This window comes from Bubalus bubalis, chromosome 12, assembly GCF_019923935.1.
Source record: "Bubalus bubalis isolate 160015118507 breed Murrah chromosome 12, NDDB_SH_1, whole genome shotgun sequence".
In the NCBI taxonomy this organism is placed as follows: Eukaryota; Metazoa; Chordata; class Mammalia; order Artiodactyla; family Bovidae; genus Bubalus; species Bubalus bubalis.
The window spans coordinates 85,977,687-85,995,956 of NC_059168.1; the positions used below are offsets into that span (position 1 = coordinate 85,977,687).

General features: G+C 33.4%; 1 protein-coding gene across 7 annotated transcripts in view; it reads left to right on the top strand.

The window, feature by feature from the left end:
* The window catches only part of ROCK2 (Rho associated coiled-coil containing protein kinase 2), a 132,937-nt gene that overhangs the window by 83,470 nt on the left and 31,197 nt on the right, over window positions 1-18,270 (top strand). For all 7 annotated transcript variants that reach the window (XM_044926246.2, XM_006073749.4, XM_006073747.4 and 4 more), the window contains 14 exons: window positions 1,030-1,168; window positions 3,231-3,322; window positions 4,154-4,313; window positions 5,814-5,874; window positions 6,468-6,479; window positions 10,743-10,822; window positions 10,982-11,030; window positions 11,578-11,713; window positions 11,808-11,899; window positions 12,125-12,371; window positions 12,760-12,866; window positions 15,408-15,567; window positions 17,345-17,505; window positions 17,863-18,047. In XM_044926246.2, coding sequence (XP_044782181.1) covers window positions 1,030-1,168; window positions 3,231-3,322; window positions 4,154-4,313; window positions 5,814-5,874; window positions 6,468-6,479; window positions 10,743-10,822; window positions 10,982-11,030; window positions 11,578-11,713; window positions 11,808-11,899; window positions 12,125-12,371; window positions 12,760-12,866; window positions 15,408-15,567; window positions 17,345-17,505; window positions 17,863-18,047 — 1,681 coding nt within the window. The remainder of the gene's footprint in view (window positions 1-1,029; window positions 1,169-3,230; window positions 3,323-4,153; window positions 4,314-5,813; window positions 5,875-6,467; window positions 6,480-10,742; window positions 10,823-10,981; window positions 11,031-11,577; window positions 11,714-11,807; window positions 11,900-12,124; window positions 12,372-12,759; window positions 12,867-15,407; window positions 15,568-17,344; window positions 17,506-17,862; window positions 18,048-18,270) is intronic.

Sequence of the window (18,270 nt, forward strand, 5' to 3'; positions counted from 1 at the left end):
GCTCTGAGAGCTGAATGAGTTTGAATGGCACTGATTTGCAGTGTTCTGAGCATACTCTGTGCTCACTCATCAGGTTGGTTGGCACTAGACTTCACTTCAAAGAATCTACTGCAGTTAAAAATCACACTAGAAAAATCTTGAATTCAAAACTCTCCTCTACTACCCTTGGAAAACAAAAACTATCTGAGAACTTCTTTTTGACCGATTTGGGGAAGTCTGGTTTGTACTAAGGTGATTTGAAGCACATTGGCAGGGCCTTTAACTCTTAGACTTTAAGTACTGGCCAAAATGATGCTGTGAACTTTTTTGAAAGTCTTTACACTTGATTCAGTGCCTCTTTATCACAGTCATCAGTTGGCAGGAACACTGTATTTGGAGACTGATTCTGCCATTTTCAGCTCTAGCTGTGTGTCCTCATAGGCAAATCACATGTCATCTCTCTGGGCCTGGCTTCCTTGTATGTAAAATAATGAGGCTGATCTGACTCTTAGAGCTGCATTATCCAGGCTGTTGTGATGAAAGTGTCTTATGTCTGCACTGTTTAGTATAGTGGGGACCTGCCATGTTGGGCTTTTGAAATACGGCTAATGTCACTAGGGAAATGAATTTTTTATTTTATTTCATTTTAATTAATTTAAAGTGCCACTTGTGGTTGGTGACTACTGTATTGTATAAGAAAAGGTTTGCTTTAGCTGAAGCATTAAAAGGTTCTAACTGATCTGATTGCACTTAGTAATCTTTTAAGTTATCCAGTACATTGATTTTTTTCTTATTATGTATTACCCAACACATTGTACAGTTAGTATTGATTTTATTTTGATCTTAAAAATTATTGGCTTATTGATATGGTTAAAATTTAAATATATTCTTGGTGTGTGCATGTTTGTTTTGACTGAGATTCCTGTCCCATAGACATTTCCTTCTTACATGCATGTGATAAATCTAAACTTAACGTATTTAAATATTAGGTAAAAAATGTTTAATTTGCATTCTCTGTTACACTCTGTGTCTTCTTTCTTGGTACTTTAGGGGATACTCCATTTTATGCAGATTCACTTGTAGGGACATACAGCAAAATTATGGATCATAAAAACTCACTATGTTTCCCTGAAGATGCAGAAATTTCTAAACATGCGAAGAATCTCATCTGTGCCTTCTTAACAGATAGGTAATATACATTAAATTTCTTTATAGAGATTTCTTTGTAGAGAATCCTTTTAGCTTTGTAGACGTGAAAGCTTACTGAGCTCTTATATATACACATATAAAATCAATCTTTTTATCCAACTTGCATTGAATTCTGGTTTAGCCTTTTCCTACTGCTTAGCCTGGAATTGGGTTACTGTTGTCATTTTGTATGTGCAGCCTGATGGTAATCCAACTCTGATCTTAACCCTCATATCTAAAAAGAAAACTTGGTAAAATAATGCATCTGAGAGAAAAGAAAACTTCTGTATTTTTCACATTTTATCCTTTAAAATGATTGAGCCATATTGCTCTTGACTGTACAACTTTTGAGAGAAGAACATTTTGTGCAGATAAATACTCAAAAGTTAATAATCTTAAAAACTATGTTTGACTTTGCAGTGCCTCCTTCCCAGCCCCTTTTAATTTGCATTTGAATATGAGCAAGTCCATCCTGAAAATTCTATATTTCTTAAAATAGATGAACATTATTGTGAAAACCTGCCTTAAAAAAGAGAAGCCTGGAAAGCTCCTTGAAGTGTCTCCCTTGCCCTGTCTATTCTTTTCTGGTTTCCCACTTTACGTTTGTGATAGGAGTCATCCTGTCAAAGGGCCAGCGCATACAAGTGGGTGCTTCCACTTCGGACCAGACTTAGCTCACTAGCTTTATGATTTTAGGGAAATTATTTTACTTTCTGGGGAAATAATTTTACTCATTCTAAATATGATGGGATCAGATTTAGGTGATAACTGAGGACATTTCTTGCTCTGTGATGCTGTCTTCCTGAGCACGCCTTATTGTTTGTTTGCCAGTTGCTGTTACAAGCAGTACTATAGTGACCATTCTCATACATTTCTCTTTTAATACTTTTTGTAGGATAAACTCTTAAAGATGGATTTCTGAGCTATACATTCTAAAATTGACCTACTTGAGTTGCAAATTTGACCCCCAGAAATGTCACATGGGGTATATTTCCATTATTAAGAATTGTTTCCCTCATTTTTGTCAAACTAAGTACTATGAACTGTTTATTTTTCCATACAAAGCAGAAAATTATATTTTTCCTCATTATTTTAATCTTTTTCATTTATCAATCATTTGTAAAATAAAGCTTTGTTAATTACATAATTAATGAACAATTCATGGTGATAAACTCAAAATAAATTTTATATAATGTTTGCTTTGAGGACCAGGTGGAGTTGATAGGAATGATTATAATTTGTGCTGAAAGGTAAAATATAAAACAGGATATATAGCATGTGTTAATGTAAGGAGTACCGTTCATGAAAGACTAGCCTTAGTGATTTATGGTCAGTGGTAGTTGTAATCTAAAGAATGATTGTAGGTGGAGAAAAGATAGTTTGAGAAGAATTTAATGCCATTAGTGTGGCTAGGGGTACTTCCTTCTATAAACTTTACAGGTTTTCTTGTTTATGTTAAACATAGCTCCAGGGGCATAATTGCTTATTATTTCCACATAGTCTTCACTGAAGACTCAAAGTCAAAGAATGAAATTATTAGCAACATTTTTCTTGTATTCAGATTGACATTTTTATTTTAAATGCAATACATATTTATATTTAACTTACATTTAATATAGATGTAGATCTATCCAGAGTGAATATGGATAGCTTTAAGCACAATATGTGAGTTCTTTTTAAGAAGGGGGGAGGATTTTTTTAAATAACATTTTTATTATAGAGGTTTTAAAAAAATTCTTCTGTGCCAGAAGTTAGATCTCCATTCATTTTATGCCCTAAAATTGGTCATATGATTTTGGCACATGCCAGTGACTTTTTTAATTGAAAGCCTCCTGTACTTTCATTTGATGCAAAGTGCAAGTAGAAACATAATTTCTTTTCCATGATATTCATTATTTAGAGAGATCACATGCTGTAAAATTAGATTGCTTATTTTTGAGCAGTATTTAAGCTGAAGCTTTTCAATTTTTTTAAACTCATTTCTGATCCTCATTGAGATAAGAGTATTTTTGTATTTTTATAATCTTACTCTTTATAATAGAATGTTTAACTGCATTATTTAGGGAGGTACGCCTTGGAAGAAATGGGGTAGAAGAAATCAAACAACATCCTTTCTTTAAGAATGATCAGTGGAATTGGGATAACATAAGAGAGAGTAAGTCAATAAATTTAAATATTTCCATTTCATCACATTTTAAATCTCATAAATTGAATCCTCTTCTGATTTAAAAAGCATGTCTGATACTCTTAATAGTAATTTTTAAATTGAGAGGTTGTATTTCAATTCATTTTGAATTTGTGTAACTAAATCTTAAATCAGTATCTTAGCAAACTAGTATGTCTTTATTTCCCATTGCTTTTATGATAAACATTATAGGTTTCTTAATTTGCCACGCTAAGTTTTATGGATCTCAATAATTTTCAGAATTGGGGAAATATAATTCTTTAATTCATATGTTTGAATTAATAAATCAATAATTCGTTACTTATGGAGAGTACTCTGGTGAATACTAGGGTAAGCATAGTAGTTCATTTAAACTGCATGTATATTTACATTAATTCATTTTAAGAGTAAGAAATATTTCTACTTAAAGATGTAGTAGAAAACTTCTGAAAACTAAAGAATGTATGTGCAAGTTATTGCTGTTTGGAAGTTTAATACCTAGAATAATATTGTACTGCCTTGCATAGATTAATTCTTCTATGTTTAAAACCAATCTAATATAATGATAAAACACAGAATTTCAGTTCTTCAAAATGATAAAATAGTAAATCTGTCATTGAAATTTTCTATAGTAAATCGTGACTATATAGTATTGTTTGCTAATCAAATATCAGTATATAATGTATTAATATTTATATAGTATGCTAATATCAATATAACATTAATAATCTATAATAACTAATATAAAACAGAACAGGGGTGGTTTCTGTCTTTTTAAATCATATATATTATTATTAAACAATGTTTCTTTTCTTTTAATAGCTGCAGCTCCTGTGGTACCTGAACTCAGCAGTGACATAGACAGCAGCAATTTTGATGACATTGAAGATGATAAAGGAGATGTAGAAACCTTCCCAATTCCTAAGGCTTTTGTGGGAAATCAGCTACCTTTTATAGGATTTACCTACTACAGAGAAAATTTGTATGTGATTTGTTTGTTATATTTTTATTGTTTTCAACATCTAGCTGTAAAAAGTTCTTATTTCAGGACTCTGAATGATAGAAGATAAAGTGTTAATTTGTTTCAAACTGAGATTTTTTTCAAAGAATATTATATATAATATTCATTTACAAATGAATGTAAGGCAGTGTTGTGTGTTTGAAGACTGAACACCTGCTTTTGAGGGAGTCTGTCAACTATTAAGGGATATAGGAGAATTATATAGTCATAATGAAGGGTAGAATGTGATATGAGCCTTAAGAAAAGTACCAAGAAGATCTGAGAATCATAATTCTTCTAATTTCAGAAGAAAAATAAAAGTCACATCTCTTTGGGGCTACTGTAGGGGGAAGTCAGGTAAGACCTCAAGAAAGAGATAGCATTTTAACCAAGTCTAAAGATAAAAAAGGGTTTTGAGTAGCTGAGATGTAGGGAGGTTAGGTGAATGTGGTGGGGAGGTGAATAGTGGAAGCACAACTGTGGAATTTAAGCATACACTGGGAGCAGAGCAATATAGTCCAGTAGGTTTCAACCATGGTATATGTCACTGTATTATAACCATTTGGAGAATTTATTGGAACTGTTACTTTCTTGCCTGTAATACCTTCATCTAGTGCAGAGCCTGGCATAAGATCATTCAATAAATATTGCTCAACTGGAATGAGTATTGGGTATAAGATTAGAAAATAGACTGGAGTTAGAGTGTGAAGGAAGCATAATGGAAGAGATGATTGTTGTGTATTGTGCTAAGGGACTTTTTACTTTGACAGGAAGTGAAAAGCTGCTGAAAACTGTTAAGTAGTTAAATGAAGTGTTAAAGACATTTGAAAAGTTTTTGATACTTCCATGTTTGTAATGGTTGGGGCGATCAACTATTATGGTTTGCCCAGGACCGAAGGTTTCCAAGGATGTGCTATGGGACTTTCATGTTAAAATTAGGAAAATCAGTGCAAACCAAGATGAGTTGTTCATCCTGTCAAAGATAAGGTTCTAAAAACTGCTGCAATACTGACAAAAGTGAAGACATCAGTGCAGGAGAAATCCAGGCATGTTCATAAACAGCAAGGAACGACCCAGTTAAGAGAGAAAGTGACAGTTAAGTAGAAGTGATGATTTATGTATTAATACCAGGAGATCAGAGATGTTGTATTTGAAAAAGAGCAGAGATGTCTTCTTTCAGAATATTTCTAGAAAAGAAGAATAAAATAGGAACTCAAAATGAGGTGAAGAGGGGGAAAAATATGGTTCTGTTTAGTGACTCCAGTCTCAACTATGTTAAAGACTAGAACATTGGCTTAAGAATGAGAAGCAAGAAATAGCAGTTTAAATTATTGAAAATGGTATAAATGTCAAGAGGGGAAATAGTACTTCACTTAAAATATGTTGAAAGTGAAAAGAAAGAGAATTTAATTCTGAGGATAACTTGATATCAGAAAATGAGTTAAAATGGCATGCAAAAGAACTTCCTGCCTTTCCTTCTAGGCTACTAAGTGACTCTCCATCTTGTAAAGAAAATGACTCAATTCAATTAAGGAAGAATGAAGTATGTATAAATTTTTACTACTCTATTTTAATCACATGTTCAAATACTTTAGTAATATCCATGTATTTTAAAAGTTCACTTGATGTTACTTTTAGATGGCCTTCCTTGTTGCAATCCAGTTCAGTATAACACTGAAGTGATTCATTTGTTTGCCGAGTATTATGGTATGAGATCCAGTGGCTAGTAAAAAGATGAGTTACATGACTTTAGGCTTAGTTTCATTACAAAAGTGATAGAATATGTTTATAAACAGCTGTACTTCCTACCAGTTAGAAAATTTTATGATCTTAGCACTATATATGAGTATAGATAGTAAGCTATAAGAATACAGAAATAGTGGATGGATTTAAATTTTGTGTATTTAGCAATGAATTGATATAAAGGATAATTTTATCAAGATGTTACAGTATTTTATGACCTCAGTACAAAGCTAAATCATGTAGACACATAAATGAGGATGCTAAATATTTTTCTCTTCAACTTAAAAAAACTAAAAAAATTGAGTAATTTTGATACAATTTGTGTTTTAGGAATTTTACAAAACATAGCAAGCATTTTAATTTTTTGTTGTTGTTTTGTTTTGTTTTAAATAGGAGAGTCAAGAGGTATGTTGATGTCAAATATGTTGAAAAACAGGAAAATCTCATCACTCTAGCGATGTTTTGATATAACCATATTCCATCTAGTATTTGGAGTACTACACCTACCCAAGAGAGAAGTTCCCAATCTTTTTTTCTGCCAAGTATTCTTTTCATTATTGCTCCTATGGATTTGTTGTTTAAAATATATATTATGTATTTTTCTTGGTTTTGTTTATTAAGGATATGTAACTAGCAGCAAGAACTTTTGATTAACATGTGAAAATTAATCAGCATGTGATCGAGTTATACCAATGTAGTAGCAGCCAAAAGCTGCTGAACTTGACGAGTTCATTAGCCTATATTTCCTTACTAGGGAAATACACAGTTTTTCTTAAGATACATGAAATATTTAAGAAATCATGGAGAACCTAATTACTAGAAAAAATAGTGGAAAAAACATTGTCCATGGAATCTAATAGGTCTTTGAGGGCACTGCCACTTATTAGCTGTGCTATCTTGGCCCAGTTGTTCACCTTTTTTGGATTTCTGTTTCTTTATTGAATAAATGCACTACTACCCATCTTTTTATGGCTTTTGTTAGGGTTAATGACACAGTAAATGTAAAGTGCATGCCATTGTACCTAAAATACAAAAGGAACTCAAAAAGTTAAATCCTTTAGAAAGGCAGTAATGCTCCCAAAATAGATTCTTTAGTACTTTCTATAATTTTAGATTTTTTAAAGACTAAGGTAAATTTGGCCTATAAGAAGATTAAAGAATGGCAAGATGACTTGTTGGAGAAGGAAATGGCAACCCACTCCAGTGTTCTTGCCTGGAGAATCCCAAGGACGGGGCAGCCTGGTGGGCTGCCGTCTATGGGGTCGCACAGAGTCAGACACGACTGAAGCGACTTAGCAGCAGCAGCAAGATGACTTGTAATTAATTAGCCATCATTAATCCAAAAGAGTTGTTGATGATAAACTTTTCACAGTATTGTGCCTGGCACAGTATAGGAAATTATAAAGAGGTTTTGTGTGTGTGTGTGTGCGCGCGCTCGCGCGCCTTTTTTCGAGGTAAAATTGATCAGTTCAGTCGCACAGTTGTGTCCAACTCTTTGCGACCCCCATGCGTGGGTGTGTGTGTGTGCGCGCGCCTTGTTTCAAGGTAAAATTGATCAGTCGCACAGTTGTGTCCAACTCTTTGCAACCCCATGAACTGTAGCACACCAGGCTTCCCTGTCCAATACCAACTCCTGGAGCTTGCTCAAACTCATGTCCATCAAGTTGGTGGTGCCATCCAACCATCTCATCCTCTGTCATCCCCTTTTCCTCCTGCCTTCAATCTTCCCAACATCAGGGTCTTTTCCAGTGAGTCAGCTCTTCGCATCAGGTGGCCAAAGGATTGGAGCTACAGCTTCAGCATCAGTCCTTCCAATGAACACCCAGGACTGTCTCCTTTAGGATTGACTGGTTGGATCTCCTTGCAGTCCAAGGGACTCTCAAGAGTCTTCTCCAACACCACAGTTCAAAAGCATCAGTTTTTTAGCACTCAGCTTTCTTCACAGTGCAACTCTCACATCCATACATGACTACTGGAAAAACCATAGCTTTGACTAGATGGACCTTTGTTGGCAAAGTAATGTCTCTGCTTTTTAATATACTATCTAGAGTGGTCACAGCTTTTCTTCCAAGGAGCAAGCGTCTTTTAATTTCATGGCTGCAGTCACCATCTGCAGTGATTTTGGAGCCCAAGAAAATTAAGTCTGTCGCTGTTTCCCCAGTATTTGCCATGAAGTGATGGGACCGGATGCCATGATCTTAGTTTTTTGAATGTTGAGTTTAAGCCAGCTTTTTCACTCTTCTCTTTCACTTTCATCGAGAGGCTGTTTAGTTCCTTTTCACTTTCTGCCATTAGGGTGATATCATCTGCGTATCTGAGGTTAATGATATTTCTCCTGGAAATCTTGATTCCAGCTTGTGCTTCATCCATCCCAGCATTTCACATGGTGTACTCTGTATATAAGTAAAATAAGCAGGGTGACAATATACAGCCTTGACATACTCCTTTCCCTATTTGGAACCAGTCCATTGTTCCAAGTCCAGTTCTAACTGTTGCTTCTTGACCTGCATACAGATTTCTCAGTAGGCAGGTCAGGTGGTCTGGTATTCCATCTCTTTAAGACTTTCCTACAAACAAACTGACTGTGTGATCCACACAGTCAAAGGCTTTGGCGAAGTCAATAAAGCAGAAGTAGATATTTTCCTGGAACTCTCTTGCTTTTTCGATGATCCAATGGATGTTGGCAATTTGATTTCTGGTTCCTCTGCCTTTTTTAAATCCAGCTTGAACATCTGGAAGTTCATGGTTCACGTACTGTTCAAGCCTGGCTTGGAGAATTTTGAGCATTACTTTGCTAGCGTGTGAGATGAGTGCAATTGTGCGGTAGTTTGAGCATTCTTTGACACTGCCTTTCTTTGGGATTGAAATGAAAACTGATCCTTTCTAGTCCTGTGGCCACTGCTGAATTTCCAAAATTTGCTGGCGTATTGAGTGCAGCGCTTTCACAGCATCATCTTTTAGGATTTGAAATAGCCTAACTGGAATTCCATCACCTCCACTAGCTTTGTTTGTAGTGATGCTTCCCAAGGCCCACTTGACTTTGCATTCCAGGATGTCTGTCTGGCTGTAGGTGAGTGATCACACCATCATGGTTATCTGGGTCATGAAGATCTTTTTTGTACAGTTCTGAGTATTCTTGCCACCTCTTCTTAATATCTTCTGCTTCTGTTAGGTCCATAACGTTTCTGTCCTTTATTGTGCCCATCTTTGCATGAAACGTTCCCTTGGAATCTCTAATTTTCTTGAAGAGATCTCTAGTCTTTCCCATTCTGTTGTTTTCCTGTTTCTTTGCATTGATCACTTAGGAAGGCTTTCTTGTCTCTCCTTGCTATTCTTTGCAAATCTACTTTCAGATGGATATATCTTTCCTTTTCTCCTTTGCCTTTCACTTTTGATACGGATATATGTAACATTTTGAAATTGATATGTAACAGTATATAAGTTTCAAGTATACAACATTATGATTTTACTTCTGTGCTCATTGCAAAGTGATCATTAAGAGTGTAATAATCAACCATCACCATACACTTGACCCCATTCACTCATTTCATCTACCCCAGCCTCCTTTTCCTCTGGTAATGACCAGTCTGTTCTGTCTTTTGAGTTTGTTTTTGTTTTATTTTTTCCCTTTTTTTGGTTTGTTTCCATATGAGTGATACCATATGATTTTTGTCTTTCACTTTCTGACTTGCATTCTAGGTTCATCCCTCAAGGTTCATCCATGTTGCAAATAGCTAGATTTCACTTCCCCCCCCCTTTTTTTTTAATGGCTGAGTGGTTCCTAGTCTGTATATATATATCACGTCTTATTCATCCATTTATCTTCCAGTGGATACTTAGGTTGTTTCTATATCTTAGGTGCATATATCTTTTTGAATTAGTGTTTTCATATTCTTCAGATAAAAACCCATAAGTGGAATAGCTGGATTATATGGTAATTCTGTCCTTATCTTTTGAAGAATCTTTGTATTGTTTTCCATACTGGCTACACTAGTTTACATTCCCATCAACAGTGCATGAAGGTTCCCTTTTCTCTACATGCTCTCCAGTATTTGATATTTTTGTCTTTTTGATGATAGCCATTCTAACAGGTGTAAGGTGATACTTCATTGTGATTTTCATTCATTTCCCTAATAATTAATGATATTAAATGTATTTTCTTAGATCTGTTGGCTATCTGCATGCTTTCTTTGGGAAAATTGAAAGAAATTTTATTCTTATTTCTAAGAAAAGTAATATATTTTGAGCATATTCAGTCAAATATTCCAAATATTTGTTTCAGACGTAGACCTTTTATCTTTATCTTATTAGCACAAATGGTAACAATATTTTCATATAAATAATCTACAAAAGAACAGTGGAGGATATCAATTTTTTTTAATTAATTTATAATGAATAAGAAACTTGCTATCACAGAAGAATTCTGCCAAGATTGGAGCTTCTCATTCTTATGTTTACATAGTGTGTTCATATATACATATGTGCTGTGATATAAAGCAAGAGATGGAGGATTTTTTCTGTTAATAAAAATCACATTAAGAAGGTACAAATGCTGTACCTATATTAAAGTTGAAAGAAAGGAGAAGAAAATTATCATTGTTTTCTTTAAGCCTCTCTCCTTTTAAATGTGATCACACTTTATAATTATAGTGTTTTATTTTCTGACAGATTCAGAAAAAACTGTACACATTAGAAGAACACCTTAGCACTGAGATTCAAGCCAAAGAGGAACTAGAACAGAAGTGCAAGTATGTTCTGTGGATAATTAAATGTTATATTTTAAAATGTAAATTTAAACATTTTACTAAAAAGAGCTACAAAGTAATTCTATGATTATTTTACAATTTATGGCAAATGTCTTTATCGTAAGAATTATTTTATTTACTGTTGCCTTTGAAATTCTTCAGGTCTGTTAACACTCGCTTAGAGAAAGTGGCAAAGGAGTTAGAAGAAGAGGTAAAGTTTCTCTATGCTTTTATTTACATTTTTGTTCGTAAAAAATTTTGATGCTTGACTTACCTATAGAGTTCACTCAATACCATATTAATACAAATCTTGTTACATAGTAAAATATATGTTGTAGCATTGATGAGGACTGAGATTATAGAGTAAACCATGATAATAGGCTTCATTTTGTTATGTTTTTGCAAATGAATTAATTTAGTATGTGTAGATATTCCAAGGAAAAATAATTTCAGTCATATTAATGATACGGCTTAAAAATAGAAATTGACAATTTTTTTTTATTATTCAGACCTGTAGTTTATATTAAGTAAAGGGTGATGGCTTACAATAGTAAACAAAATACTTATGTTCTTGATTATTTAAGAATAATATGCTATTTTAAAAATATGGAAACCGTTTGTAATTTTAACAAAATGGCTTTTGTTAGGTATTAGCTTTTTTAAAGGTCTCTTCTGTTTTATGTAACTGAAGTATTTTTTATTTTCATTTGATTTTTACACATACTTTCCTTTGGTAATAACTTCAAGCATTATTTCAGATTACCTTAAGGAAAAATGTGGAGTCAACATTAAGACAATTAGAAAGAGAAAAAGCACTTCTTCAGCACAAAAATGCAGAATATCAGCGGAAAGCTGATCATGAAGCAGACAAGAAGCGAAATTTGGAGAATGATGGTTTGTAGCATAGAATACTAAATACTTACTAAGAAAAAAAGTTTGTATGTGTGTGTTGTGTTGAAGCTTACTACTTAAATGCTTTTTATCATAGTTAACAGTTTAAAAGATCAGCTTGAAGATTTGAAAAAAAGAAATCAGAACTCTCAGATATCCACTGAGAAAGTGAATCAACTCCAGAGACAAGTAGGTTGATCCCAATTTATTTATAATAAGGATTTTGAATTTTATTTATGACTGTTAGCATTTGTTTTAATTGGTAATGTTACAAAAGGGAAATCATTAAAAATATATTTTTAGGGTTTTTCTTATTTTAAATAGTTTGCAGTGGGGTAATAAATTGAAGTATTTTCATCATATATAGCTGTGTTGATTTGTTTGTTTTTTGTTTGGCTTTTAATGGAATAACAGCTGGATGAAACCAATGCTTTGCTGCGAACAGAATCGGATACTGCAGCCCGGTTAAGGAAAACACAGGCAGAAAGTTCAAAACAGATTCAGCAGCTGGAATCTAACAATAGAGATCTACAAGACAAAAATTGCCTGCTGGAGACTGCCAAGTTAAAACTTGAAAAGGAATTTATCAATCTTCAGTCAGTTCTAGAATCTGAAAGGAGGGACCGAACCCATGGATCAGAGATTATTAATGATTTACAAGGTATTAAAGTGGAGATTGCACTTAAGTTCATCTTAAAGATCTGTGATTTGGAGATAACCTTAGATGGTGGATAATGTGCTGGAGTAGTAAGTGTATGGATATATTACTCTGTTCTATAAAGTTAGGGTGTTAGAAATACACTGTTATAAAATTTTATGAATGAAGGATTTACTTTCAAATAGTATGAAGTATTTTAAGTAACAAGCCACTTCTGAAAGCAGTAGATTGGATTCCAGTTGAATTAACTCTGAAGCACTATACCAACAATTATAAAATTTCTGCTCATAAATAACAGCTTTAAGGTATGAGGTGAATTCTGAATTTTTTACTCTAAATTTAATTTGTATTGTATATGAATTTATTGTTTTTTAAAATGTTGCCATTTTAGGTAGAATATCTGGCCTAGAAGAAGATGTAAAGAATGGTAAAATCTTATTAGCAAAAGTAGAGCTGGAGAAGAGACAACTACAGGAGAGATTTACTGATTTGGAAAAGGTAAAACATGTTAAGTTTTATATTTGTGTAAGAAGATAGCTGTAGTGTTTCGAGTTGAAAAACTTATTCTAAAATAAGGAAAATTAGTAACTGAGATATTTCCAGCACTCATGTACTTTCTTATATTGTAATGTGCATTGATGATATATACTTTAAGGCTTACCATAACACCATACAAGCAGCCCTTAGCATGTCAGTTGCTTATGAAGGGAGGACTCTCCTAGGGTGTGTTATGAGGATGCTTCTCCCTAGACATCCCAGGAAAACTCAGATTTTTATGTACATTATATCTTCAAAATGGTGTAAAATATTCATGACTTTTCATGTAGAAGTTTACCAAAAAGTGCTATAAGCAGGGATAATTTCTAGGCTCTGTGTAGATAATATTTTGTTTTCATTCACTTAAGTATTTAGTGTATTGTATGTGGTAAAAATATTAGGATGCAGTTCTTGTCCTTAACAACCTCACATCTAGTAGGTAATTTCTAAAGTAAAAGTAAAGTACACAGATAATTCTAATACAGTGTGGTGGACTGCAAGGAGATCCAACCAGTCCATTCTAAAGGAGATCAGTCTTGGGTGTTCATTGGAAGGACTGATGCTAAAGCTGAAACTCCAATACTTTGGCCACCTCATGCAAAGAGCTGACTCATTGGAAAAGACCTTGATTCTGGGAGGGATTGGGGCAGGAGGAGAAGGGGATGACAGAGGATGAGATGGCTGGATGGCATCACCGACTCGATGGACCTGAGTTTGAGTGAACTCCAGGAGTTGGTGATGGACAGGGAGGCTGGGCGTGCTGCGATTCATGGGGTCGCAGAGTCGGACACAACTGAGCGACTGAACTGAACTGACTAAAGTAGAATGATAGAGGTATGGGCAGGGTATCTTGGGTACACAGAATGAATTCCTAATCTGACAGGGCAGCACTGGCTGACAAAGTAAAGGTGCATTATGAGCTGGGGAGGACATCATGAGCGAAGGCACAGAGGATAGAAGATAAAAGGTCATAGTTTATTTAAGTATAAACTATTCAGTATTTCTAGAGTAAAGAGTAAAGGTCAGGAAATTTTAATCTTTTAAAGGATAAACAGTGAATATTTTAAATTTTGCAGGTGATATGGTCTCTACTTCAGTAAAGGGAATGGGCATGGCTATGATCTAATGAAATTTTACAAAAACAGACATCAGGCTAAAATTGACCATGCAAGATGTTGAATACTCTATTAAGAAACTTAGTTGCTCTAAGAAATGGACTAACCACTGAAGGGCTTTTAAGTTGGGTGATTTTATTAATGATTCATTTAAGATATATTATTATGTACCATGTGAAAACCAGGTTTGAGGAAGATTAATAGGTAGGTAGATTAATCAGAGGATTTTCAGATAAAGTAACTCAGATAATGGAGACTTAACTAGCACAGTAGTTCAAAGGTTGGAAAATAGGAATGAATCCAAAATATTTGAAGGAGGAGTATTTGGGAACACTTAGTGATTGACTGATTAAATGTAGCATGTGAATAGTACTTAAGAATGAGTTTTGAGTTCCTAGTTTGTGACAAAAACCTATAGTGGTGCCTTTAATTAATAAAGAATAAAGGAGAAATAAAGGAGACAATGATAAATGATAAATAAAATGATAAATCCATTTTAGTCTTGAGATGCTGGTGAGACAACCAAATTAGGATGTCTACAGAGAAGTAAACTACGGTAGTAGCAGCTAGAAATATTTGATCATCATTAATATTGAAGTAGCACAAACGATGCAAATGAAAGAACCCATCTGAAGGAGATTGCTTAGACCTGTGGTTTTCAAAGCAGAATAAACTACTCTGTTGATAGATTGTGTAGTTTGAAAAAAATTATTTTCATTATTGAAAAAAAAGTCTGTATTTATGATATAAACTATAGGAAACAGAATTAGAAAATCTTTTGAGGATATATAGAAAATTAACTTCTATTAATGGTTCTCAACTTAAAACATGTTTTCCATGTGGAAAATAAAGATGACTAGTAGAGGATCCTGAGTTTTATTCCCACCCCCCACCCCCCCCCCGCCAAAGATCTAGCAAAGAAAATGTTAGGTATGTTTTAAAAGTTTGAGAAATAATACAGAAAGAGGAGAAGCATTATGGCTAAAGAATGCTACCTACAGAGAACACCCAATATTTAAGAGGTGGCTGGGAGAAAACTTCACACACAGCAGAAAAGATGAGAGAAGGGTGGGGAGAGCCAAGTGAGGTCAAGTATATCAAGGAAATAGTTTCAAGGGCAACAGTGAATTCAAATGAAAAATGATTTGATAATTGAGGTATCATTCATCACTTTATTGAGCTCAAGTAATCACAGTGAAGATCTCGAAACAGTAGTGGAGATAAGTACACTGGGAAGCAAACAGGTGGAACAGCACATAGGGTACTTTTACAGGAAGTCTGAAGATTGGAGGGAACATGTTAAACATTGTTAGTAAGCCTGTAAAGAAATTTTTGAAATTGTGAACCAGTCTGTTTTGTTGATGGCTGCTGTTTAAATCTTTAATAGGAAAAGAACAACATGGAAATAGATATGACATACCAACTAAAAGTTATACAGCAAAGTTTAGAACAAGAAGAAACTGAACATAAGGCTACAAAAGCACGGCTTGCAGATAAAAACAAGATTTATGAATCCATTGAAGAAGCTAAATCAGAAGCCATGAAAGGTACCCATTTTCATAAGAGGATTTTCAGCAATATTTTACAGACTTGATTCTGTATTCAATTCTGATTTTGGAAAATATTTTTAAAAACTCTTAGGAAAGCTTTACATATATATATTTATGTGTGTGTGTGTATATATATATATATATATTTTTTTTTTTTTTTCCCTTTAAGGCCATGACCATTTCTAGGATAGTGAGACTCAAACGCAAAATTGCTCAACCACATTTTTAGATCAGAGAGAAATGAATATTTCAGTGGTATCAATAGTGGCAGGCATATAGAGTGTGTAGTTTAGATATATCTGTTCAGATTTGGGGGATATCCTCTTTTTATAATTAGTTTGACATTTCACCAGCTCATGTTACAAAATTCTTTCCTAAAGTTTGTATAAGTTGACTGAATATTTTGAAATCTGGCATGATGAAGATACTAGCTATATTTGGTCAGAGCCACAGAAAGCTAATGAGTGTAGGGTAAGATAACAAAGTTGACTTTTCCACAAACCAAGCCTGTTATCTTGGAATTGTCTTTTAGGTTATATCTTATTTTCCAAACTGACTGTTTATATATGATGGATTTGAAGTTCCAAAAGAAATCAATAAAGTATTCTTGTAAAAGATTTGTAAAACTTTTAAACAGAAATTTCATTTCATATTAAACTATAAGATTTATTAATAACTTAGCAAAAAAATAGCCTTTTAATTAGTGAGTGTAGTTAAAATTGGAGGGTTTTTTGTGTCAAAAGCAGTTTAGTTTAAGACATTGATTTTAGATGATAAAAGATGAAATGAGTGCTATATTTAGAAATACCTAATAAGAAGAAAGTTAGTGGGACAAGACAAGAGTTGAATTTCTTTTGAGATTATAATTTAGGTGCTATAAATGCAAACATTTTTCACATTTGTAACACACATGTAATCACCACCCAAGACAAGATAGAGAATCTATGTTTTCCTCACCTCAGTGAGTTCACTCATGTCTCTTTCTGTTCTCTAGACCCACATTCCAGTGATTAGGTTTTTAAATGAGTACATTGGTTTATAAGCTGTTCTCAGAACTGTTGAAAATGAACCAATTTAGCATAGTAACAACTGTCTTTTTTCAGATTTCTTCTTACAACTCGAACATACAGATGACTTTCATATTTTGCATGATTGCACACAACTTAAATTTTGTAGATGGTACTCAAATATGGTATAAAAAACCTTTGGTCTTTCTACTGCATGTCATTGCTTCCTTTGTGTAAGAGTATGGCTTACCAATGAATTACTAGCTGTGTGATCTTGTCTAGTTACTTAGCCTTTTATGCCTAGTTTCCTGTAAAGGGACAGTTGCTGTATTTGGTTGTGAAAAACAGGAGCATTGATACATGAAAAGTGCCTAGAAATGCTAGCTGTTTTTAGTAGTATATGAAAAATGTTTCATCTTTCCACACTTTTGAAGCTAGTTCATTAAAAACTGAAAGCTCATAATGTTTAAATTTTGCCTAATATAACTTTGCAGTAAGTGATAAAGGCAGAATTATTTTGCTTTCATTAAAATGAATATAATATTGCAGAGTGTGGTAGATTTTTACACCCTGCAAATATAACAGTTAATTTTTAAGCATGAAATTGTTGATATTTCAATTGTGTTAAGAGGAGTAATGAAAAAAACTGGAAATTAAGAAAATTTTTGAGGCAGCATCATTTATTGCAATTTTTATTAGCACTGTGTCATGTATTTGATATGCTTTTTTTGTTTGATTCATGATTATGTCTATTTTTGTGGCAATAGAAATGGAGAAAAAGCTCTCGGAGGAAAGAACTTTAAAACAGAAAGTAGAGAACTTGTTGCTGGAGGCTGAGAAAAGATGCTCCATACTAGACTGTGACCTCAAACAGTCACAGCAGAAAATAAATGAACTCCTCAAACAGAAAGATGTGCTAAATGAGGATGTAAGTGTGCAGCTTACTGTATAATGAACTATTTAATTAATTAATAATAAACTAGGTTTATTTGTAGAGGTTCAATGATGGTTTTACAGTTAAAATTTTTTTCTTGTAAAATAATATTCTGTAATTTTTTAATAGTACCAGATTTGGGTGATATACTAAATGAATCATAATTACAGTTTCTTTGAGGACTATATTTTATTTAAAAAATATATTATTATAGAAAATCCAAAAAATACTATGAAATGAATTAACTGTTTAAGGAGAAGAAATCTGTTTTATGTCATTATATTTACTGCCAGCTTCATTGATGAAAAAATCAAAATAATTTGCTTGCATACCAATAACACTATTTTTTAGGTTAGAAACTTGACATTAAAAATAGAACAGGAAACTCAGAAGCGCTGCCTTACACAAAATGACTTGAAGATGCAAACACAGCAAGTTAACACACTAAAAATGTCAGAAAAGCAGTTAAAGCAAGAGAATAATCATCTCCTAGAAATGAAAATGAGCTTGGAAAAACAGAATGCTGAACTTCGAAAGTAAGTTAATTGTTTGAGACAAAGACTTACTAATATGCAGAGCTGTCTCCATGTAAATTATCTTAATTTTTACTTATCTGGGAATTTTCTTCTGACTCCTTTGTTTTCTTGAACACATTTTTCTCTTCTTTCTGTTTAAATGATGTGTTGAGTGCCACTATTGTCTTTCAAAAAGATTTTATTTGCATTCCCAACAATTTTTACTATGCCACATTATGATATA